At 33.9% G+C, this 26,300-nt stretch overlaps 1 protein-coding gene across 3 annotated transcripts in view; it reads right to left on the bottom strand.

Moving 5' to 3' along the window:
* Positions 1-26,300, bottom strand: part of LOC126880173 (protein draper) — a 396,789-nt gene that overhangs the window by 147,940 nt on the left and 222,549 nt on the right. For all 3 annotated transcript variants that reach the window (XM_050643935.1, XM_050643937.1, XM_050643936.1), the window contains exon 3: positions 5,805-6,100. In XM_050643935.1, the coding sequence (XP_050499892.1) occupies positions 5,805-6,100 (296 nt within the window). The remainder of the gene's footprint in view (positions 1-5,804; positions 6,101-26,300) is intronic.

Raw genomic sequence — 26,300 nt, 5'->3', positions numbered from 1 at the left:
TCTCGAGAAAATAAATTTATTCCAACTCAAACGTCCTCACTGTACCTATAACTTCAGAGGCTTATATCTTAAAACCATGATTTTTGGAGCTATGCGCCCATTGAGTCTTTTGTTTTATACATCAAGGACTACCAGAACCCAAAGTTTCAGAGCATTTGACAGAGATCCATTTCAACTAAGGTTTCTGCGGGGTCCTTTACGAAGTTAAAGATATTTGGGAAACGGAAAGCATCCTTATGGATTGAAGAAAGAGGAAAATAATAACTATTTATAAAACGAGATAAAATTACAGAGATTATAACAGCCAAATCAACTATGATGTAAATTAGAGCTGGAGGGACAATAGAACAAGTGACGGAGTTTAAATATCTAGGCATCATACTATCTAGCTATAGGCGAAGCAACGAAGCACTAAAAAGTCCAAAACCTAAGAATTTTGTGCAGTAAGATGAATCGTCATGGAACTTTTTGCATTCGATTAGAGAGAGTGTCAGGCAATTTTGTGAACTAAATTAATATCCGGCAAAAATTTTTGTTCATAAGAAAATGCTCTCGAAGAGATGGAAAATGAAAAATTTAGAACTTAGGAAATATTGACGGAAATGAGTTCAATTTTTATATTTGGAGGGTTTGGAGGTCACAGGTCACTGAACACGAATTTCATCACGGCGATGGTCTCCGAGGTTCCTGGTGCCCAGGGTGGAACTCGTCGCATGGGACGATAGAATAATTCGCGGGACGATCAAAAAATTGGCGGGATGATCGAATAATTCGCGAAATGAAGATTGGATCGAAAAACTGAAAATTTTTCAAAAATCTATCGAATGACACTAAACACGACCCCCCACTCTACTCCCTGGAGGTGGGGTGGAGTAACTTTAAAATCTTAAATGGAAACCCCTTTGTTATCGCAGATTTGGATTCATTATGTAAAAATAAGCACCTTTTATTCCAGACATTTTTTCGAATTGTGGATAGATGGCGCTACAATCGGAAAAAAAGATTTATCGTGATACCATAGGTAAATTATAGAAACGGTCTAATATCTCGAGAAATACACTTTCAAATAAAAAACCAAAAAATACGTGTTTAATATTTTTCAAGAAGTATCGAATAACATCAAACACGACTCTCCACTCTACCCTCCGGAAGTGGGGTGGGGGGTAACTTTAAAATCTTAAATAAGAGCCCCCATTTTTTATTGCAGATTTGGATTCCTTACGTAAAAATAAGTAACTTTTATTCGAGACATTTTTTCGAATTATGGATAGATGCCGCTATAATCGGAAAAACACTATTTATTAGCGCCATCTGTCAACAATTCTAAAAAATGTTTCAAATAAATGATACTTATTTTTTATGAGGAATCCAAGTCTGCAATAAAACATGGGGATTCCTATTTGATTTTAAAGTTACCCCTCACCCCACCTTCAGGGGGTGGAGTGGAGGGTCGTGTTTGATGTTATTCGATAGGTTCTTAAAAAATATTAAACACGATTTTTTTCGTATTTTATTTGGAAGTGTATTTCTTGAGATATTAGACCATTTCTATAATTTACCTATGGTATCACGATAAATAATTTTTTCCGATTATAGCGCCATCTATCCAAAATTCGACAAAATGTCTCGAATAAAAGTTGCTTATTTTTACGTAATCAATCCAAATCTGCAATAACAAATGGGGGTTTCCATTTAAGACTTTAAAGTTACCCCACCCCACCTCCAAGAGGTAGAGTGGGGGGTCGTGTTTAGTGTCATTCGATAGATTTTTGAAAAATATTGAACAGGTATTTTTCAGTTTTTCGATCCAATCTTCATTTCGCGAATTATTCTATCGTCCCGCGAATTATTCGATCGTCCTAGGCGATGAGTTCCACCCTGGGCACCAGGTACCTCGGAGACTATCGCTGTCATGAAATTCGTGTTCAGTGAAGTCCAAAACCCCTAAATATAAAAATTGAACTCATTTCCGTCAATTTTTCCTGAGTTCTAAATTTTTCATTTTCCATCTCTTCGAGATGCACTTTGAAACTGCATTTTCTCATGCAAAAAAATTTTTGCCGGAGATCAATTTAGTTCACAAAATTGCCTGACACTCTCTCGAATCGAATGCAAGAAGTTGCATGACGATTCATCTTACTGCACAAAATTCCTAGGTTTAATGCTTCATTACCTCGCCTACTATGGAAACGTCGAAACAGAAATGGGCGATCAAGTGAATAGAGCAAAAATATCTGCAGGTTGCCTGGATGAAATAATATGGAGGAATAAAAATATCGGGAAAGAAGTGAAAGGCAGAATTTACAAAATAGTCATGAGACCAATAATGACATAAGAGGCAGAAGCATGACCTCACGCAGAGAGACAAAAAAAATGCTAGAAAGAGCAGAGATGAAAACCGTTCGATGGTAAGACATTATGGAACAGAGCTAGATGTACATAATATGTATATATTATATACGACGGAGATACAAGCTGGAGAACATTAGGAACTGGATAAGAAACAGAAGATTAGAATGAAATGACCACAAAAGCCGAATAACAACAAGTAAAGTAGTGAAGTCGGTGAGAGACGGTTCTCTAGTACGAAGACGATCAATGGAAAGACCACGAAAACGATGGAACGACAACTTACTGAAGAAGAAGAACAAGAGTTTTACATCACAAGTTTTAAACTATGGTATACAGCCAACCAATGGGATTTTTCCTTTTATGTATTTAAATACAAAATTGTCAACGTTAGGAACGGAATGTTCAGATGCCTTGTACTTATAGCCTGATCCGATCAAAGAAGAATTTGACCCAAAAAAAAATAAAGGAAGGATGAAAATTTGGGAATAGGTAGTTGAAATTGTCTATTATTATTATTATATAAGAAAAAGTTTACAATTCTACATCCCCTCCATGTTGCAAAAATGGAGGAGTGTACCCCCTCTCGAAGGTGAAAAATATACATTCAAAATAAGACCCGGAATTGGATAAAATGACTAATTCTAAACACCTTTTGTTCTATAGAGGTTTTTCGCTAAGTCAATACTTTTCTAGTTATTTGCGAGTGAATATGTTAATTTTTAACAAAAAAAAAACATGTTTTTAGACGGTTTTTCGCAGATAACTCAAAAAGTAAGTATTTTAGCGAAAAAAATATTCTTAGCAAAAATACAGCTTAGAAAAAACTGAAAAAAATGGTGTATGGTATGAGGTCTGTAGACCCAGTAGAAGAAGAGTTGTAGCTAATGAAAAGTCGGTTCTTCTGCATCAAATTCCAAATCGAATATTTCAATGTGAAATAACCCAAAAACGGAGCGCATTTTTCGGGGAAAATTCATTTCAACTTTTTTAAAGTGTTTAAAAAAAGGTTTATCTTTGTTTTAAAAAAAAACTTCTGACATTAAAAGTAAGTGAGTTACGCTCAAAACATTGTTGGTCCCTTTATTTTTTGGTACAAAAAATCACGAAAATCAACCCCTAATTAGCATCACAAATAAATTTTATCATTACCACTCGATAAGTTACTTTGATTATGTATTATTTATATGATCTAAGTTTCATCGGTTCAAAGTGCTTATTTTTGAAAAAGCTGTAGTTAAAATGTCTTGAACGAGTAACTAATCACGAGTTTAGGCAAATTTTGAACAGCCATAGCATAACCAATTTTTGTCTAATAAGAAAACAAAAAATCAAAAATATTCAGAAAAGCAAAACGAACATTTTATTACTCTTTGAGATTTTTGGTATTACTAATAATTTTTAAGTTATTTCCATAAAAAAATCCATTTTTTTTTTCAAAATTAAAAAAAATGTTTTATTTTAAACCCAATTTTTTTCAAAAATGAGCACTTTGAACCAATGAAACTTATAGATAATATAAACAATACATAAGTAAAGTAAATTGTGAAGCGGTAACGATTAAATTTATTTGGGAAGCTAATTAGGGGGTGATTTTCGCGATTTTTTTAGCAAAAAATAAAAAAGACCAGCAATATTTTGACCGTCACTCAATTACTTTTAATGTTAGAAGTTTTTTAAAAAAATAAAAATAAACCTTTTTTAAACACTTAAAAAAGTTGTAAAGAATTTTCCCCGAAAAGAGCTCCGTTTTTGGGTTATTTCAAATTGAAATATTCGATTTGGAATTTGACGAAGAAGAACCTACTTTTCACTAGCTACAACTCTGCTTCTACTGGATCTACAGACCTCATGCATACACCATTTTTTTCAGTTTTTATAAGCTATATTTTTGCTAAGAATATATTTTTCGCTAAAATACTTACTTTTTGAGTTATATGCGAAAACCGTCCAAAAACATGTTTTTTTTTTTTGTTAAAAATGAACATATTCACTCGCAAATAACTCGAAAAGTATTAACTTAGTGAAAGAACTATATAGAACAAAAGTTACTTAGAATTAGTCATTTTATACAATTTCGGACTTATTTTGAACGTATATTTTTTCACCCCCAGAGAAAATATTTTTCACCCCGTATTTCCCAATTTTTGTAAAATGGAGGGGATGTAGAATTGTAAACTTTTTCTTATATAGGGTGTCCCAAAAGTAGTGGAACGGTCAAATATTTCGCGAACTAAACATCGGATCAAAAAACTGAAAAATACGTGTTTAGTCATTTTCAAAAATCTATCCAATGACACTAAACACCACCCCCACTACACCCCCTGGAGGTGTGGTGGGGGGTAACTTTAAAATCTCAAATAGAAACCCCTAGTTTTTCTTGCAGATTTGGATTCGTTACGTAAAAGTAACCAATTTTTATTCAAACCATTTTTTCGAACTGTGGATAGATGGCGCTATAATTGGGAAAAACGATTTATACTGATACCATAGGTAAATTATAGAAACGGTCCAATATCTCGAGAAATACACTTCCAAATAAGAAACCAAAAAACAGGTTTTAAATATTTTTCTAAAACCTATCGATAAACACCAAACATGATCCTCCAACCCACCCCCTGGAGGTGGGGTGGGGGGTAACTTTAAAATTCTAAATAGCAACCCCCACTTTTTATTGCAGATTCGAATTTGTCATGAAAAATTAAGCAACATTTATTCGAAACATTTTTTAAAACTGCTGATAGATGGCGCTAATAGATCGTATTTTTCCAATTAAAGCGCCATCTATCAACAATTCTAAAAAATGTTTCGACTAAATGTTCCTTAATTTTTCATAACGAATCCGAATCTGTCATAAAAAGTGGGGGTTGCTATTTAATATTTTAAAGTTACCCCCACCCCACCTCCAGGGGGTGGGTTGGAGGGTCATGTTTAGTGTTATTCGATAGGTTTTCGAAAAGTATTAAAAACATTTTTTTTGGTTTCTCATTTGGAAGTGTATTTCTCGAGATATTAGACCGTTTCTATAATTTACCTATGTTATCAGGATAAATCGTTTTTCCCAATTATAGCGCCATCTATCCACAGTTCGAAAAAATGTCTTGAATAAAAGTTGCTTACTTTTACGTAACGAATCCAAATCTGCAAGAAAAACTAGGGGTTTCCATTTGAGATTTTAAAGTTACCCCCACCCCACCTCCAGGGGGTGTAGTGAGGGTTGGTGTTTGGTGTCATTGGATAGATTTTTGAAAATGATTGAACATGTATTTTTCAGTTTTTCGATCCGACGGTTAGTTCGCGCAATATTCGACCGTTCCACTACTTTGGGACACCTTGTATAATAATAGACAATTTCAACTACCTATTCCCAAATTTACATCCTTCCTTTATTTTTTTGGAGGATTTCGTAAAATTTTGTGTTCCCTGATCGGGCTATTAATAATTCGTGTACTTACAAATATCACAATATGGTCCTCCATATCCTGTTTCGCATTGGCAAGTATCTGGAGCTGTGCAAGTTCCATGAAGGCAGTCTTTTGAACAGACCGGTATACATTTATCGCCGGTATTACTTCTCGTATATCCCTTACAGCAGTCTTCGACCGGTCTAGTTTTGACCAGATTTTGAATTTTGTACACTGTCTTAAACTTAATCTTATATTTTGAGCATCTTGGAGGGAAATTCAGGCACCACACGTACTCCCTAACTTGATATGGTTGTTCTTCCGATACTCGCACTGTCACTGTATATCTGAAACAAATAAAAAAAAACATTTAGAACAAACAATACATGTATAATAAAAAAACTGAAGGCACTCGTGGGAGTGCCGACAGAAGTGAAAACTTCTTATAGTATATAAATTACGAGCTCAATCCTTTTTCCCCATCCAAAAAGAAGTGCTATACCATCATATACGCGAAGCGTATGCCCTATGCTATTTATGTATACGTACACATAATTAATATACGTACAAAATTTATTTCAGCGAAGTGATGACGGTCGCAAATTCAATATATTTTACCCATCCAAGAAGTGCACAACGTCCATAAAGAAATTTTCACTTCAAAAATTTATTTCGTCGAAGCGATGACAGTCGCTAATTTAATATTTTTCCCCATCCAAAAAGTGCACAACGTCCTTCAGGAAGTTTTCACTTCAAATATTTATTTAGTCGAAGCGATGATGGTCGCGATGACGGTCGCTAGTTTAATAGTTTTTCACATCCAAAAAGTGCACAACGTCCCTAAAGAAGTTTTCACTTCAAAAATTTATTTCGTCGAAGCGATAACGGTCGCGATAACGGTTCCTAATTCAATACTTTTACCCCATCCAAAAAGTGCAAAACGCCCCTCAAGAAGTTTTCAGTTCAAATATTTATTTCGTCGAAGCGATGACGGTCGCTAATTTAATACTTTTTCCCATCCAAAAAGTGCACAACGTCCCTAAAGAAGTTTTCACTTCAAAAATTTATTTCGTCGAAGCGATGACGGTCCCTAATTCAATACTTTTCCCCCATCCAAAAAGAGCACAACGTATCTAAAGAAGTTTTCACTTTTTATTTCGTCGAAGTGATGACGGTCGCTGATTCAATATTTTTCCCCATCTAAAAAGTATACAACGTCCCTGAAGAAATTTTCACTTTAAAAATTTATTTCATCAAAGCGATGATGGTCGCGATGACGGTCGCTAATTTAATACTTTTTCCCCATCCAAAAAGTGCACAACCACCCTCAAGAAGTTTTCACTTCAAAAATGTATATTGTCGAAGCGATTACAGTTGCGATGACGGTCGCCAATGTAATACTTCTTCCCATCCAAAAAGTGCACAACGTTCCTAAAGAAGTTTTCACTTTAATACAGATACGTACAAAATTTATTTCGCCGAAGAGATGACGGTCGCGAAATAAATCCTTTTTCCTCATTCAAAAATAGGTTTTACATTTATTTTAAATTTAAATACTTCTATACAATTTATATATACATACAAATAATATATAACATAAGCGATGACGGTCGCAATGACGGTCGCGATGACGGTCGCGAATTCACTGCTTTTTCCCCTATCCAAAAATCGCACAACGTCCCTAAAGAAGTTTTCACTTCAATAAGTTATACGATGAAGAATGGCTACGTAATGTCAAACAATGGACAGGGCTAAGAAACATAGGAGACCTAATACATACTGCAAGGGATAGAGAAAAATGGTCAAACGTGATCGCGAAAATCCGTCAGTGGATTGCATTAAGAAGAAGACGATGAAGAAATAAAATGGACTCTGGAAAAAATTATTAACTAACGTTTTTTTTTCTGTGGAGATCTCATTTTAACTAAAATGATCATTGAACGATACTATTATTGATGTTGTTTAAAATAAAAGTTATATAGCGAACATTTTCTACAAATAATTTTTAGCGTCAGTTTACCAATTTTCCTTATCTGCAATAGAACCACCATAATAGTTTTATAATATAATATTATATATTATGACACATATGTCATATGCATAACCAATAAGTATAAAACGTTTTTTTATGGAACACCCTAACACCCCGTATATTTTTTACATTTTTGGATCCTCCGCGATGTCTTCTTTCTTAAAATATGAGGTTATTTAATGTGATACAGGGCAGTTAAAAGTCAAATGGTCACAGTTCTACGGGGTGTAAAAAAACATAATAGGTAATTATGTTTTTTTTATTCATTTCGTAGGAATATTCACACCCTGTAGAACTGTAATCATTTGACATTAAGGCCATGGGTACATAATTCGCAAATATTTTACGGCTATCCCTCTGTCTTTACACGGCAAATAACGTGTAGTAAAATTCACACTGGTATGGATATGTAAACTACTAGAACCCTAGAACGTCATTCTACTAGACAATGTCATCATTAACTTAAAGAGATGGCTTTTGAATGTTCTTGGATAACTGTTATTTGTATAATTGCAAATTATTAATTCAGTTAATAAATGTGATAATTTTTTCACTAACTATGTATTCAGTGATTGTAATAATTTATTTGTACAACAAAAACTAATACTCAATCGAGAAAAAAGGAAAAGTGTTAAAGTGATTTTTTAGTAATATATTGTTACTATGGAACGCTTACAATTTTGAACATATTTAACAACAAAATACTTGGATCACAGAATATATTATCCTGATGTATTCTCTGCTTGGATTTTCCACAAATAATACACAATAAATATAATTGTTAATTTATTTATTTATTTTAAAAAACTATTCTCAAGTAAGTGCCTACACCCTTCCATTAATATTTCGTTTCTTTCTTTTTCTTTGTACATATCCCATTATACAATAGCTCAAACAAAATAATCTTTAATTTTCTCAATTTCTTACCGTTTTCAATTTTCAATTTAAAATTTTCTTAACCGACCTTTTGATAATAATAATTTTTTCATTTAACTTACTTGCTTTCTTTAATTTCTATACACTTCATAGTTTCACAGTGTATGGCACTTACTATTTCATAATATTATAATGTTATTATTATACTTATGACATCCCTCAGTTAATTTACTGAGAACAACACATCTTAAATTAGATTAATTTATTACAACAATTTCTTATTTGTCATTACCTATGCTTTGACCTCTGCCCGCATCGTATAACATCTACGAGCTAAGACCATCACATTTGTACAAGAGTCTAGAATAACATTTCATACTTTGCTACAATTAATACGCAACCCCTGGAGCATTGTCTTTCTCCATTCGAACAAAACATCACCCGTTTCACATACGCATCTTCCTTCAGGATCCATTCCAAATTCGAAATCTTACTATGTTTTAACCTACGTAACATGTCTGTTTACCCTATCACTATCCCAACAAACCAATTAGCATAATTTGGACGTACTAATATGACAACAACTAAGTTGCAACGCAATCCTTGTAACGGCATGTAAGTAGATTAGAACAATATTACTATCTCCTTTATTATTACTACTTTGAATTTGGAAGCATATTTAAGTCAGCTTATGTTTATTTTGTTTTTTAATGGTTAAAAAAATTTAATCTCAACAAATTCACAAACTGTATGCACCCATTTGCACATACATGCCTATGAGCATTTTTACTCATAGGTGTGCCTTTGTATATACCAATATTCTGAAATGTCAACAGTTGCAAACCTTTATTTCAAAGAATTTTATATAAAAATTTTTTTAAAATTTTTAAATTTGGCTTTCTATTAACATCTCTTCAATCAGACACTGTTCTAACACAAGTTTTCTCTTATTGTAGCATTTAACTACTTGTAACGCCGACCTGAAGATGATCTGTATATTGTAGAGATCGAAACCGGTCGTCAAAGTATAATTAAATGATTGTGAGTATGTCTGTGTTTCATTACTATATTTAATATGGACTCACATATGCAACCCATTCAATTTAAGAATTTTATATTCACCATTGGCGTGCATACGGGTATAAATATTTTAGATATATCCCGTATGCACGCCAATGGTGAATATAAAATTCTCAATTGTATGCCAAAAAATGCGCAATAACTAGCTCTTAAAATCTACCAAATTTCATTTGCATATCACAAACCGTTTTAGAGCAATAAATAAATCGTCAGTTTGTAAGAACAATTTCAACACCCCCTATCTCAGAAACAAAGTATTTGCGGGCATAAGTTTATAAAGCAAACTGTCATTATTTTATCATGCAGAATTACCCCTTAAAGCTTGCCGTACTTATTGAAAAACACCCTGTATTGACGAAAAACAGTGGTAGTTGTTAAAGTGCCTAACTTTTTTATTATCCAACATAAGCGAATGAATAAAAAAACAGAATGTTAAGAAAATCTGTGGCTATAGTTGGGTTTTAATTTTAGTATTTTATAAAAGCTAGAACATTCCACAGGGTGTTCCAAAATTTGAGAAAAAAACACAGTTTCATTCGTACACCCTGTATACAATGACAATGTACCTGTCTAGCAACAATATTATTACAGCGATATTGATAAAGAATAAGGCTATAACATATTAAAAAAATTACTTAAATCGGACATCAGGTTTAGGAAATACAAGACATTAAAAATGACCCATTTTTTGGGGTGCCCGTTTTCTCTGCCGGTGAGTGTAGGTAATATTATGACACATATGTCATAGGCATGACCAATAAGTATAAAATGTTTTTTATGGAACACCCTGTATATTTTTACATTTTTGGATTCTCCTCGATGTCTTCTTTCTTAAAGTATGAGGTTTTTTTAATGTGATACGGGGTAGTTTAAAAGGTAACTGTTTTTTTTATTAATTTCATAGCAATATTCACGCCCTGTAGAATTGTAATCATTTGACATCAAGAAGTACATATATATTTATGTGCAAATGATTTCTAATATAGTCTAATATTGTTAAAAATTATTAATTATGTATACCAAAATGTTTAATTTTAGTATACAGGGTTGGTCGAAACTCGAAATGAGTATTTTCTGAGTTTTCTTAAATGGACTGCATTTTAGTATTGTAATAAAATGATATTTTATGGTACTTTTTTATTTCTTAAGCATTCCCTATGCCCTATACCTAACTGCTTTAGTTTGTGAGTTATTCGTGATTATATTAAGCCAAATATTAAATGCAACAAAAATTACGTGAAATTTTATTAGTTTGGCCCTGAAAATATTCAATCAAAAATAATTTTTTGAAAATAAATATATTTTAATCTAGACTGATTTTTAATTTATTAATATTCGTTGAGATATCAAAATACCTACGTAGTTAAGATTGTTGGTGCGTACAGTAAAATCCTTTATCTGCAACCGAGAAGAGAAGACACGACAGACGTTCGTTGATGCGGCGCAAGTGACCTTGAGGGTTTCAGTTAAATCTGTTCAGTTATAAAATATTAATAAAAACACAATACAATTGGATATAGTAATTGAGTCAATACTCGCAATCTTAAGTTTGTATTTTTATTAGTTGTTATATAATCATGGGGCAACCGGTTTCGAATCTTACAATATATGACTCATCATCAGGCCCAGTACAAAAAGTCTTCTCAATACAAACTACAAGATAACAGCCACTGAAACTACAGCTAAAGATGTCCTGGAACTCACCAGCCCCATAAGAAAAGTTGACCAGTCAAACAGCCCTTAGCCTCTTAAATTGTTTGTTATGTTCAATGTGGAACCTGGCATAAATTCCTGTGTTCCCAGTGGTGTATGTTTTTTATCATTAACAGTTGTTTTTTGCCTGATTTAGCAATTGTTTTTTATTTTTAATGTTAAGAAAGTGTAAAACATTTAATAATTTAATAATGGGACATCACTCACAAAATTTCCACATGCACAAATTCTAAAAAATTGTTTTTTGGTTACCAGAAACTTTTTATAATGTATGGTATATGTAATGATATATGGTAATTTATTTTATTAGTATGGTATAACTAGACCCAAACCCAGACATCCAAAGTGAAAGTTATCCTCCAACACCAAATTGTTCTATATGGTCCACATAATGTTCAGAAAAAAGTAACACCATTTTGAGCGTCGGGTTTGGGGGGGAGAGTGGGGAGAAATCGGTAAATTCGTAGTTTTTTACGTTTTTCGTCAATACAGTACAACCTGCCATATCCGGACCTGTCATATCCGGACCTCCCCATATCCGGACGGTTCTGCCGTCCGCATCTACCGAAAGATACCGAGAAAAGCAGTCCTGCTGTTGGACAACGCACCGTCTCATCTCGACACAAAAGAACTAAAAGATGGCGAAATAATGTATTATAGAATCTATAAAACGGGTCTATCGACGAAGGTTATTGACGGCGTTGATTACTGGAATGTATGCAGGAGAAAACGTTTTAGAGACTATAAAAGAAGTGGTCTTGATTGATATCCGGATTTTTTCATATCCGGATCGGTCTGTCGCCACATTGATCCGGATATGGCAGGTTTTACTGTATTTCTAAAACCATGCAGTTTTGCATGAAAAACCTTCTATACAAAAATATTCTACATTAAATTTGAAATAAAAAAGGTCCTATGCATAATCCTTCTAAAACTAACGGTTCCAAAGTTACAGAGATAGTATATTATAATTAGGTCCAAATAAAGGCCTAACCCAGACATCCAAAGTAAAAGTTTTCCTCCAACACAAAATTGTTCTATATAGTCCACATATTGTTCAGTAAAAAGTTACACCAATTTGAGCGTCCGGTTTGGGGAGGAGATGGGGGAGAAGTCGGTAAATTAGTAGTTATTTTACGTTTTTCGTCAATATTTCTAAAACTATGCTTTAGCGTAAATTATGTTCTATACACAAATTTTGTACATAAAATTTAAAACAAAAAAGGTCCAATACATAATTGTTATAAAATCAACGGTTCCAGAGTTACGGATAGTGAAAAGTGGAGGTTTACGATACTTTTTATATTTTTTGGGCAATTTATAATATTATTACTGATGAAAGAAATTTTTTTGTAAATAAAATTTGCTATTTCAGTGGCCGATGGTATGTTAGTGATAAGCCCTTAAAGAAACGTCAACCTCACCACCCAAAATCATCATCAATTGTCCAAATAATATAAAAAGTATCGAAAACCTCCACTTTTCACCCTCCGTAACTCTGGAACCGTAGATTTTATAACAATTATGTATAGAGCCTTTTTTGTTTTAAATTTTATGTAGAACATTTTTGTATAGAACATTGTTTTTGCTAAAGCATAATTATAGAAATATTGACGAAAAACTTAAAAAAACTACTAATTTTCCGACTTTTCCCCATCTCCCCCCCCCCCCCCAAACCGGACGCTTAAAATGGTGTAACTTTTGCAAGCAACAGCAACAATTTGCTGTTTAACTTCAACAGCAACAATTTGCTGTTGGAGGAAAACTTTTACTTTGGATGTCTGGGTTAGGCGTTTTTTTGGACCAATTACACTATACCACCTCCGTAACTTTGGAACCGTTCATTTTAGAAGGTTTATGCATAGGACCTTTTTTATTTCAAATTTAATTTAGAACATTTTTCTATAGAAGGTTGTTCATGCTAAACCGCATAGTTTTAGAAATATTGACGAAAAACATAAAAAACTACGAATTTACCGATTTCTACACCCTCTCCCTCCCAAACCCGACGCTCAAAATGGTGTGACTTTTTTCTGAACATTATGTGGACCATATAGAACAATTTGTTGGTGTTGGAAGAAAACTTTCACTTTGGATGTCTGGGTTATGCAATTATTTGGATCAATTTTATCATACTATAACAACTCGCATTGGCAACCCTTTCATCATTTGAAAAACACAATAATTGAGATTCATAGCCCCTCTGATGAGGTTTGGGGAGACTGAAACGTACGTAAGGCGATGATTGATCATCTCTGAACCGAAGTGAAACATAAGCTGTCTTTCATTTTCTCATTTTACTAATATTGTATACGAAACCAACTTTAAAAGGAAGTTTTTCCTAGACGAATGGACGGAATGTGAATGCATACTGTAGAGTCCCTTTCGTCTCATTTATTCCTCGTCTACTTGCCCTATAAATTGTAAAAGTCAGAGATTAAGGATGTACCCAGAAATTGGTTCCAGGGTAGAGGTTTTGAGATTTACGGATCTGGGACTTTTCATTTCGTTAATAGATGTCGCCACAGTATCCAAAACGCTAATTATTTTTATAATTCTGCTTAAATATACAGTTTGGTTTCATTTCGTTTCAGAGCTGATCATATAGCCCCTCTGATGAGGTCTGGGGAAACCGAAACGTACGTAACTGGATGATTGATCATCTTTGAACCGAAATAAAACATAGTCTTTCGTTTTGATTTAACTTGTTTGCAAATCAATCATTATGTTTGTGCAAAGATCCGTTTTAACAACTGTATACATCAGATGAGAATCCTTGTATAAATAAAACTATAAACCCCGTAAGAACAACACTTTCTTTAATCGTGATTATTTAATTAAAAACATTCACTATGAACAAAGACTGCATTTGTCTTAATCACACTAACAGTTTATCAGCTGAAACAAAGAAATTATTATCGCTTAACAACAGATAACGAGGAAGTATGAATAAGGATTTCATTGAAATTCTTACGCAAATAGTGATACAAAGTTCGTAATCGCTGGCATCTGAGTTGAGAAAACTCATTTTTACATGCAAATACATAATGAAGGCTAACTATTAATTTCTTCCGGAATTGCGGTTTTAATTGCTAACTTCGTGTTTTTTAGATTAGGTATAGATTTGCTTATACAGTAGGTACTTTAAGGGTGAGTGTTCATAAGGAGATTAAAATGACTTGAGATTTTTGTCTCATAAGATATTTATTTCAGATATGTTTCCACAGAATATAAGATATTTCTCTGAAACAATAATTAACACTTACGATAATACTTACCAAAATAATACGGTAATACGATCTTAGTGTAGGAAACAGAGGTTGAACCTTGCAAAATGGACACAAGTCCGGTTTTATTTTTTTTCTGGTAGATCAAGGGGTGCTTATTATAAGACTAACTTTTTCTGAAAAAATTTCTCCCCGGAACCCCCTTTTTCACCCCTTTAAAGGGGGTAATTTGTGGTTTTTTGCGGAACGTAGCCATTCCTGTACCTTTTACAAAGAATTTTTTTTATAGAAATATGAAGATGACTATATTTTCTATGATTTATTACCAACAGCATATGTCTATCATCCACCGTTTAGCGGGGGTGGCGCCCCAAAGTTGACAAGTTTTTAAAAAAGATGTTTTTAAAAAAAATATATTTTTCCCTAACTGCAACGGAAATTAAGAAAAAGTCCTGCGACAATTTTTCACAAATAAGTGACTGATTTTTTGGTATAGGTTTCACTTAAGGGAAATTGCCCAATTTTTAATTACAGGGTGTTACATTTTAAAAAACCCCTTTTTATACCATCTGAACCGTTTATGCTAGAGTAAAAAGACTTTCAGCGATTACCCATGTACTGGTGTTATTTACAAATTTGTATAATGTACCCCCATTTTTTCCCCGGAACCACCCCAAAAAAAGAATAATTAATAAATAAAGTGATTTTCTTGAAATCCTTCACACATAATGCCCTTTATTAATATGCTTCATGTATCATTTTGTGCACGTTATTATTACCCATGCATGGACACCAAAAGCGATTTCCTATTGCAACCCCTGTAGCCAAAAAAAAAATAAATAAAATGGGGGTTGAATTTTTTTTTGTTTTTTTGCTTTTTGATCCATATGGGCATATGCTTCATCAATTATGCTTTTCAAAAATATATATGGTTATTGCAACATTCCTGCGGAAACCACCCCTATCCTTGAAAATGTACTGCAGAAACTACCCCTATCCCTTGGCGAGCATGTTTTTACGATTTTCTCATTACCTATGCATTATTTTTAAACAAAACTTATACAAGGTTAAAGACCACTATTAACTCTAAAAATTAGGCCCTATTCATTTTTTTCGTATAAGCAACCGTTACGGCACAGTGGCGCCGTAAACTTCGTGATATGCTTTGGCGGGCTCCAGTTTTTGTTTTTTATTTCGTCACTTGTTTGTTTTATTGATAAAGTACTTATGTAAAATAAAACAACACAGTGTAAGCTACAAATTATGACCGATACACATTTTACATTCTTTGCCCCCCAAAGCCACAGTGGTGGCCCAAAATCAATTTTTGCATATTTTCGCCACCTACACGCATTTTATTTCATTAATGCTAACTTAATAGCACAATATTCACCCTTAAGTGGTCGCTAAGCAGTGGCGGATCCAGGGAGGGGTGATGGGGGCGATCACCCCCCCCCTCTCACACCCAAAGTGATATTATATTTAAAGATTATAAAAATATTCATTTATTTTTATAGAAATTTAGCCAATTGGCACCCCCCTTAACGATGCTGGATTTGCCACTTTCGCTAAAACATAAAAAGTACGCCATCATTATAAAAATAATAATATAAGTATTTCTATAAAAATAAATGAATATTTTTATAATCTTTAAATATAATATCACTTTTGGTTTGAGGGGGGGGGGGTGATCGCCTCCATCACCCCTCCCTGGATACGCCACTGCTTAGCGACCACTTAAGGGTAAATATTGTGCTATTAAGGTAGCATTAATGAAATAAAATGCGTGTAGGTGGCGAAAATATGCAAAAATTGATTTTGGGCCACCACTGTGGCTTTGGGGGGCAAAGAATGTAAAATGTGTATAGGTCATAATTTGTAGCTTACACTGTGTTGTTTTATTTTACGTAACTACTTTATCAGTAAAACAAACAAGTGACGAAATAAAAAACAAAACCTGGAGCCCGCCAAAGCATATCACGAAGTTTACGGCGCCACTGTGCCGTAACGGTTGCTTATACGAAAAAAATGAATAGAACCTAATTTTTAGAGTAAATAGTGGTCTTTAACCTTGTATAAGTTTTGTTTAAAAAGAATGCATAAGTAATGAGGAAATCGTAAAAAACATGCTCGCCAAGGGATAGGGGTAGTTTCTGCAGTATATTTTCAAGGATAGGGATGGTTTCCGCAGGAATGTTGCAATAACCATATATATTTTTAAAAAGCACTATTGATGAAGCATATGCCCTTATGGATCAAAAAGCAAAAAACAAAAAAAAAGTTTCAACCCCCATTTTATTTATTTATTTTTGGCTACAGGGGTTGCACTAGGAAATCGCTTTTGGTGTCCATGCATGAATAATAATAACGTGCACAAAATGATATATGAAGCATATTAATAAAGGGCATTGTGTGTGAAGGTTTTCAAGAAAATCACTTTATTTATTAATTCTTCTTTTTTTGGGGTGGTTCCGAGGAAAAAATGGGGGTAAATTATACAAATTTGTAAATAGCACCAGTACGTGGGTAATCTATGAAAGTCTTTTTACTCTAGCATAAACGGTTCAGATGGTATAAAAAGGAGTTTTTTAAAATGTAACACCCTGTAATTAAAAATAGGCTAATTACCCTTAAGTGAAACCTATACCAAAAAATCAGTCACTTATTTGTGAATATTTGTCGCAGGATTTCTTCCTAATTTCCGTTACAGTTAGGGAAAAATATATATTTTTTAAAAACATCTTTTTTAAAAACTTGTCAACTTTGGGGCGCCACCCCCGCTAAACGGTGGATGATAGACATATGCTGTCGGGAAATAAATCATAGAAAATATAGTCCTCTTCATATTTCTATAAAACATTTTTTTTGTAAAAGGTACAGGAAGGGCTACGTTCCGCAAAAACCACAAATTACCCCCTTTAAAGGGGTGAAAAAGGGGGTTCCGGGGCGAAATTTTTTCAGAAAAAGTTAGTCTTATAATAAGCACCCCTTGATCTACCAGAAAAAAAATAAAACCGGACTTGTGTCCATTTTGCAAGGTTCAACCTCTGTTTCCTACACTATCTTACGATCAACAATAATTAACAAATCAACGGCCTAAATTGAAATAAGTCCGGATTACTCGGCAGAATCTTGAAATTGAATGTTTAAACTTCAATTTAGGTATTACATACCTATATATGTATTAGGTATAGGCAACCTCAAAAATTATAGTAATATACGTATGAGTTTTCAAGCCTCAAAAATGCGTATTTTTACATCTTTCAGATTTTAAATCGCTGGTAACTCAAAAACTATTAACTTTTGACAAAAATGACACCAAACCTTTTTGTTTAAAAGGACCCAAAAAAACCTAAAAAAAATATTTTCCGGAGCAAAAAGGTGACTTGTTTAAAAAAATTGTGTAATTAAACAATTTCTATCCAAAATTTCGCCCGGCGCCCTTCTCGTTTGTTTAAAGGGAACATTTCTGAACAGAAATCCGCAAAGAAACCGAAACAGATATTTTCTCATACGGGAGCAGCCTCACAACATGGACTAAATAATATCATTAATAAAAAGAAAATAAAGACGGTAATAAAAAGAGATTTAAACAATAGGAAAATAATATGTACCAAGTGAAAAAATGTCAAAACAGAAGATTTTATTTCATTTAAAATTTTTTTAAATCTTATAATGTTTATAATTTCATTTCTAATATGCTATTTTCCTCAATAATGTTATTTGATTACCTTTTCCACTACATCGTTTTTTAGAACTCGCTTTATACAGTGCTACAGCTTATTGACTTATTTTTATTACTTTACGAGTTTTTCAATATTTTTATCATAAACACGCAATAGGAAAATATATATATATATATATATATATATATATATATATATATATATATATATATATATATATATATATATATATATATATATATAGCGACTGTGTTACAGCATCATAGGCCGTTTATCGCAATTCGAACGCCATTGTTTTCTGTTTTGCCATGAATCTATTTCTATATTTCTTCTGTTCATGGCTATATTGATCCCTTTTTCCCAAGACTTTTTTGGTCTTCCTTTTTTCCTTCTTCTTTTTGGGATCCACCTCCAGGTTTTAATCGGTAATCTACCATCATTCATTCTTGTCACGTGTCCGTACCAGGATAGTTGTTTTCTCTCTATCGTATCCGTTAATATTGTTTCCACCTTCATCATTTCTTTTATTCTATCGGTTCTTACATGATCGTGTAATGTTAATCTACAGCATCTTCGCCAAAAATTGTTCTCTACTGCGTTTATTCGGTTCTGCATTTTCTTATTTATTGTCCAGATTTCTGAGCCATATGTAACTGTACTTTCAATAAATGTTTTATATAGTTGTTTTTTTGTACTTTCTCGTATATCTTTACTCCATAGTAATGAGTTTATCTGACTTGTGATGGCTCTTCCTCTACCTAATTTTTGTTGTATGTCTGTTTCGTCGTTTCCATCTTCCGTCAATGTAACTCCCAGGTATCTATATTCTTTAGTGTTTTTTATTATTTTTCCTTCTAAGTCTAGGTCTTCGCCTGTGCAGCCTATTGTCATATATTCTGTTTTGTTTGTATTTATTTCCAGACCTCAATCTTCATACTCCTCTATCAGTTTTCGAACCATATAAGCAGCGTCCTCTGTATCCTCCGCTACAACCACCTGATCGTCAGCAAATAACAAAGTAGTCAGATTACCTTCTTCTATTTGTACTCCCATTTTTTTACATTTTCTGAACCATTTCTTCAGAGCCGTGTTTATATAAATTTTGAAGAGGGTAGGGGACAGGCAGGTCTTAGACCCTTGTTAACCTGAAAGTATTCTGAGTGTCCATCTCTCGTTTTTATATAACTACTGTTTCCTTGATAAAAATTTTCACCGCATTAATGTACTGTGGGTGTACATTGTTCTCTATTAGAGATTCCCAAAGTCTATTTACCGGTACACTGTCATAGGCTTTCCTCAAATCTATAAATACTAGATACTCTGCTCCTCCTAGTCCTCATATTGACTTTCTATTCTATCTCGTAGTATTCTGCCGTACAGTCTACCTGCGGAAGCTATAACACTGAGTCCTCTGTAGTTTGTGCAGTCATGTTTACTCCCTTTCTTGTGTATGGAGCTTATGCTTGCAGTTTTCCATTCGAATGGTATCTTTTCTCCATTTAGGCATTTATTAAATATTTTCGTCAAGTTTTCCAATACTACATCCGGGGAAAATTTAAAGAGTTCCACAAGTATACCTCCGTGCCCAGGAGCTTTATTGTTTTTCATTTTCGATAATGCTTGTTTTATTTCCTTTAGTGTAAATGGATCACAGTTATTCTGAGTCATTTGGAAGTCGTAATTAACATTCTTAAATTTCTCTCTTTTCTCAGTTAGTAAGTCTGCATAATAGTTTTTCCACGTTTCTTGTCCAATTGGGTCTATCGTTACTTTTTCGTTTCTATTAGTTTTGAGGGTTCTTACAGTTTTCCAGGCTTCTCTAGATTTTGAGCTCCCTAATAATCTGTCGATCTCATGGCATTTTCTGTCCCAGAATTCGTTTTTTGTTTTCGCTACTTGCTTCTTGCCCATATACTTCCTAAAAAATTTCCCTAATTTTCACTCTCAATTTGTTCTCTTATTGCAAGTCCTTGTTTTCCCATCAACTTAAAAATATTACTTAATGATAATAGTCAATAAAAAATACGTATCGAGATAATGTCAGATCAGCCCTGTTTTTTAATAGACAAATGAAGTCCAAAAATGTAGTTTTTTACCGGTAACATTACCAACCTTCGTCGCAGAGATGGCACGTAAAGAAGAAGAAGAGTACATATATTATTTATTGCCGTAACTTTGATACAGTAAAAATTTATGGCACATCAGGACATTTTTATTATTATTAGTAAACGTGACACACTTTTTTAAATGTTATACATATTAATGTTTATAAAAGATTTTTAATAAATAAATGTTTATAAAAGATAAGATGTTTGTTAATAATATGTCAACAACCTTTAAGATTTTGCAATTATTAATATGTATCACACTGGAGAGTGTGGTAAATAAATGTTGTGAATCATTAATGTCCTTGATTTGTTTATTAATTTCCATCTTTTTATATTTCATCTTTTATTGAGCATCAATAATAAGAACTAAACTGATGTTGCTACATAAATCTTTTCAGCGACGCGACGTTTTAATCCTGAATCCTAGAAAGAAAAATAGGAATAATATGATAAACAGTATGTATTTATCATATTTTTGCGTATTGTTGTGCTTATTACTTGTATTTACTAAACACAAACAATACATTTACATAGAAGGCTATCTTATTTACGATTTTCTTTCACTCTATGAGCTGTTCTATTACATTTTCTCAGAATTTACTGTCGCATACAACAGATAAGTAAGTTGTCTGGGACAAATATATTTTTAAACGGTATATTTTTACTGTACGATTAGTTTTCCGGGTCATCATGGTCTGCTGACCTAAGATTATCTCGTCAACGACTTCCTTAATTCTGCACTTCGTCTTCCATGTTTGTAGAATATAATATATTATATCTTATATCGTATTATATCAAAATCTCAAGTAAAAAATAAGCAATATGATATGTGGAAGACACTTTAAATACTAACTTAATCTATCTAAAAATTAAACAGGCAAAAAATTAGGATAAGAGATTTCCTGTTCTATATCCGAGAGAACGGTAGTTCTCGCCAGTGGCGCACACTCCCCTACCTTACATGCGGCACTTATATACGGGACGTTTTCGATTCTGTCAACCTGACTGAATTGAAAAATCTGCTAAATCCCATCTAGTTTAGGAAAAGGCCCGTCAATATATATGTCAACCATCCATTTTAGTCCAAGGGTGTGGCTTTTACGGCCCACCCCATTTAGGGTCTGTTTTTCGTTCTTGTCCTCAGAACTCCCAAAAATTTCGAAAATTTAAGTCCGATCTCTACGGTTTCTGATAGTATTGATCATTAGATACCTTTCCAACGAATGCCTAATTTTGAAAATCGGTTATACCATTCAAAAGTTACCGAGCTCAGAAATTTTACTCAATTTCTTTTTAAAAATGGGAAAATGATTGTGGGTATGTATGCATGTGTGTGGAAAAGTTACACCGATCGGATTTTTTTTTCTATATTTCAAGAGGGGATCAGGGCCGATTCAAAAACCGGTGCAGTTTGTGACTTTTGACCACCCATAAGGCAGCTATAGCGCTGGGTAGGTAAAACAGGGCATATTTTTTGGGTGAATGTATGTCAGATTCAATGAGAGACAGGAAAACTATAAATACACCAAATCGGTAGCGCTTGAGTTTAGCTTTCAAATGGTTCCTAAATGGTCAGCATTGGACATGCACACTGCTCAGTATAGTCAAAAAACTGAAAAATTGAACTTTGAAAATTTTGGTTTTTCGACAATTATTACTCAAAATTTCCACCTACGAATTGCGCCAATAACTAAGCGCTTGTAAGAGGACTCTAGACGCGTCTAACGATGTAAACCTCATATCTGGGAAAATTCGAATTTTTAAAATATAGGCCTAATAAGTATGTTCATATCCATTTCGATTGTAAAAACGGGTTTTTACGCCCACTAAATCCGATAATACCTTCAGATATCATATTTTACCTTGGGTGCCTGTACTTGTAAATACCTGTCAAATTCATGTTTAGTGATCAAAATCAGTAAAACCGTTTAGAAGTTATCGAGCTCCAAGGTATAATCCATTTAACCATTACATAATATCACCGAAATGGTCTACAAGCTTATAGTGGTTACGACGCCAAACATTATCGGGAAATTCGAGTTCATTTTCCAGTAATCGCAATACTTTGTCAACCTATTCCGAATAGAAAAAAATCTAGTGTACATTCGATGGACACAAAGAATTATATTAAAAACATAAGGGAGCGTTTAAAAAAAGAAGACAGGGAGAGTTCCATTATGCTGTTGCTACATAAATTGGACGAGATGAATAGGTTGGCTTAGTGGATGTAAGTCGCTGATTCTTTATCCGAATCTAAGAAGATTAATGAAATTATGTACCTAAATGCTTCCTGACGTAATAACTGCTTGTAGGATACATGATAGTTTCAGGGCATACCTTTATAAATTCGAAAAGGTATAAAATGACAAATGCTTGTACCAGTGGCGCACCCAGAATTTTCCTTTAGGGGGGTTGGCTTGGGCGGGGTTCGGACAAATAATCCCTGACAAAAATTCCCCACAAATTATCTCTGGACAAAAAATCCCGAGACAAAAAATCCCCGGACAAATAATCCCCGGGCAAAAAATCCCGGACAAAAATAATTCCCACAAATTTTTTTCGACAAAACATCCCCCACAAAAAATCTCCATGAAATATTTGCTACCGAATAGTTCTCTAAAAGTTTTCCCGTGAACGCAATCGACTCAAATGTTTTCAGCCTCAGTGCATAAGAGTTATTGCAATGGCCATGAAACCGCTTTTCGGCACGACAATAATGATTAAGTAATTAAGATTAAGCATGAGTTATTGTAATTTCGATTACCAAATTTCGAATTCCAATTGCATGCCGAAAACTTCAAATTTTACATGACAAACGAGTGTGAGTTTTTTCAAAAATCGTGGAAGATATGGGGAATGAGCTAAGGCTGTGGGAATCATGTTGTAATTATTCGCTTAAATCTTTTGCTCACTCTGCCTTGAATAACTAAGTTCAAAACATTGCCTATTATCAGTGTGCATCCATGAAAAATTTTTGCGCTATTAAGAATGTTCAGCGTTGTTATGAAAACGCAGAACACAGGTTTTTGACATAGCTTCTGAAAGCTTTTGAAGCAGGTTTCTGAAATGTTGCTTGTAGTGAATTGAAACTGATGACTAAATATTTTTCGTTATGTATTACTAAAAAGATTACTACCATACGCCGAAGAAATAGTTGGTGACTACCAGTGTGATTTCATGCCCGGAAGATCGATTGTTGATCAAATATTTACTATTAGACAAATGCTTGAAAGGATTGGGAGTATAATCAAGACGTGCATCAGATCTTTATAGATTTCAAACAGGCTTATGATTCAATTAATCATCCTACACTATGGAATACAATGGTCGAGCTGGGCGTACCCAAGAAACTAACTGCGGTAACGCAAATGTGTGTAAGTAACTTCTTTGCACAAGTTAGAAGAGGTGGGGAAATATCAAATGCTTTCCGCGTAAATTCTTGACTGAGACAGGGAGATCCGTTGTCCCCGTTGTTGTTTAGCCTGGCCTTAGAATATGCCATGCGAAAAATTTATCCAAAAATCAAACCAGACATAGCTGCTCGGGGAGAGGCCAAATGGGAGAAAGTCTGTAGGACGACCTAGAAAAAGGTGAAAAGATGCAGTCAGAGAAGATCGGGAGAAAATGGGAGTGAGACAATGGGAAATAGTGGCACAGGACCGACACATGGAAGGCAATAATAAACCACTCGCAAGGATACTCGAAGAGTTATAACGTTATTGATGATGATAAGAGAGAGATATCGAAACCCTAAGTTAAAAGTTCCTTTATTACAGGATCTTTTAATACAGGATTTGTCTAATGAGAGTTATCGGAAACGCAGTTTTAAGGAATCTCTTATTTTGACAAATGACACGTTAAATATTTTTGTAAATATAAAAATAACTGATAAAATTATATTTGTTGATAAAAACATAAATATAAGTGAAGTTAGACGCCTTTCTTTTCTTGTTTCTTCACATAATTTGACAAATTTGTCACAGTTTTGACACATTACGTCAAAATAAAGGATCTTTTATTAAAGGACGTTGTTAAATAGGGTTTCGATATCTCTCTAATAACTAAATATTTTTGACGTTAAATTTACAAAAACTAACAGGTTTTTTGCATTACAATCAAGATTATCGTTTTCGGGAGCAGCAGTTCTCATCACGAATAGGCAATGTTTTGAACATAGTTATTCAAAGCATAGTGAGTAAAAGATTTAAGCGAATAGTTACAACATGGTTCCCACAGCCTTAGCGCATTCCCCAATTCCCCATATCTTCCACGATTTTTGAAAAAACTCACACTCGTTTGTCATGTAAAATTTGAAGTTTTCGGCATGGAATTGAAATTCGAAATTTGGTAATCGAAATTACAATTCATGCTTAATATTAATTGCTAATCATTATTTTCGTGCCGACAAGCGGTTCCATGGCGATTGCTATATCTCTCACCCACTGAGGAAAAACATTTGAGTCGATTGCATTAATGTAAAAAATTTTAGAGAACTATTCGGCAGCAAATATTTCTTGGGGATTTTTTGTCCGGCATTTTTTGTGGGGATATTCTGTCCAAAAAAATTTGTGGGGATTATTTTTCCGGGATTTTTTGTCCTGGGATTATTTGTCCGGGGATTTTTCGTCTGAGGATTTTTTGTCCAGGGATAATTTGTGGAGATTTTTTGTCCGGGGATTATTTTCCTCTTCGCTTGGGCACCGAAATTTTTTTGTATTGTTTCTGAAAGATAAGTTACATTTTCCTACTATTCTTTATATTTTTTTATGCCCTGGGAGGGGTTTTAACCCCCAAAACCCCTCCTTGGGTGCGCCACTGGCTTGTACTGCGAAATAATGGGCACTGTCTCCTTGCTTGAGAGAGAGCTAGGAGGTAGGATGCAATCAGTCACGGAATTTATGAAGGATGAGAACGCTGGACAAAAGGAACAGAAAATAAGGCAACTGGACCGGAGAGAGCGTGTCCAGAAGCAAGTAAGAAGATAAGAGAGAGTAAGGGGTCAAAAAAGAGAGAAGGACAAAAGTATCAAGCAGTCCAAGCAAGAATGCTTGAGAATCGTGCGTGAATTAGAAATCAGGTGAACAACGTGCCGTCGTTATGCCCCAACCAGCGCGGTCCGGCCGGTAATTCATGGTTGAGGAGGGTATTCTTTTAGTAGGTATGTCTCTGGTATGGACATCCGTGGTGTCAACTCCTGCGATCTGGGATCAGGGCCGCCGAGAGGGCGGTACAGCCGGTACATTTTACCGTGGCCCGGCGATGTAAGGGGCCCGGCGTCGACCAGACCAAAGACGTAATTTTCCCGTTTTTTTGCTCTTCACTTTATGTCCATATTGCGTTTAATTACATAATACTTAGCTATATTTAATATTATGGCCTTTAATCGATTTTGTGTAAAATTTTAACAGCAATAAATCACAGGAGTCAAATACTACAGTGCAGTCAGATAAGAATATGGTATGGATATGGAGATTAAACATATATCAGGGCTTCTAGAATATTTACAAAAAATCAGAAGAAAGAAGAATCTATATTGAAAAATCTAAATTATTTATCAGCAATTATGGAATAAATCCAGAATTTACATCAAATAAAGAAAAACGGCGCAAAAAGCCTATGAGATTTTTTGATAATTTGCCTGGGCCTAGTTAGTAGTGATGCGACTAAAAATTTTGAGCCCGACGCAATATTTCGCTGGGAAATATTTTTTAATATTGTCATATAATAAGCAATTTAACCAGAAGATCTAATGCGGAAAATAAAATTCATTCGCTATTTAATATTTTATGGATATTCCGAGATAAAGATGACGACAATATTAAGAA

Source organism: Diabrotica virgifera, chromosome 2 (genome assembly GCF_917563875.1).
Source record: "Diabrotica virgifera virgifera chromosome 2, PGI_DIABVI_V3a".
NCBI classification, from domain to species: Eukaryota; Metazoa; Arthropoda; class Insecta; order Coleoptera; family Chrysomelidae; genus Diabrotica; species Diabrotica virgifera.
The sequence above is the reverse complement of the archived record's forward strand: the minus strand, read 5'-3'. Positions and strand labels throughout refer to the sequence as shown.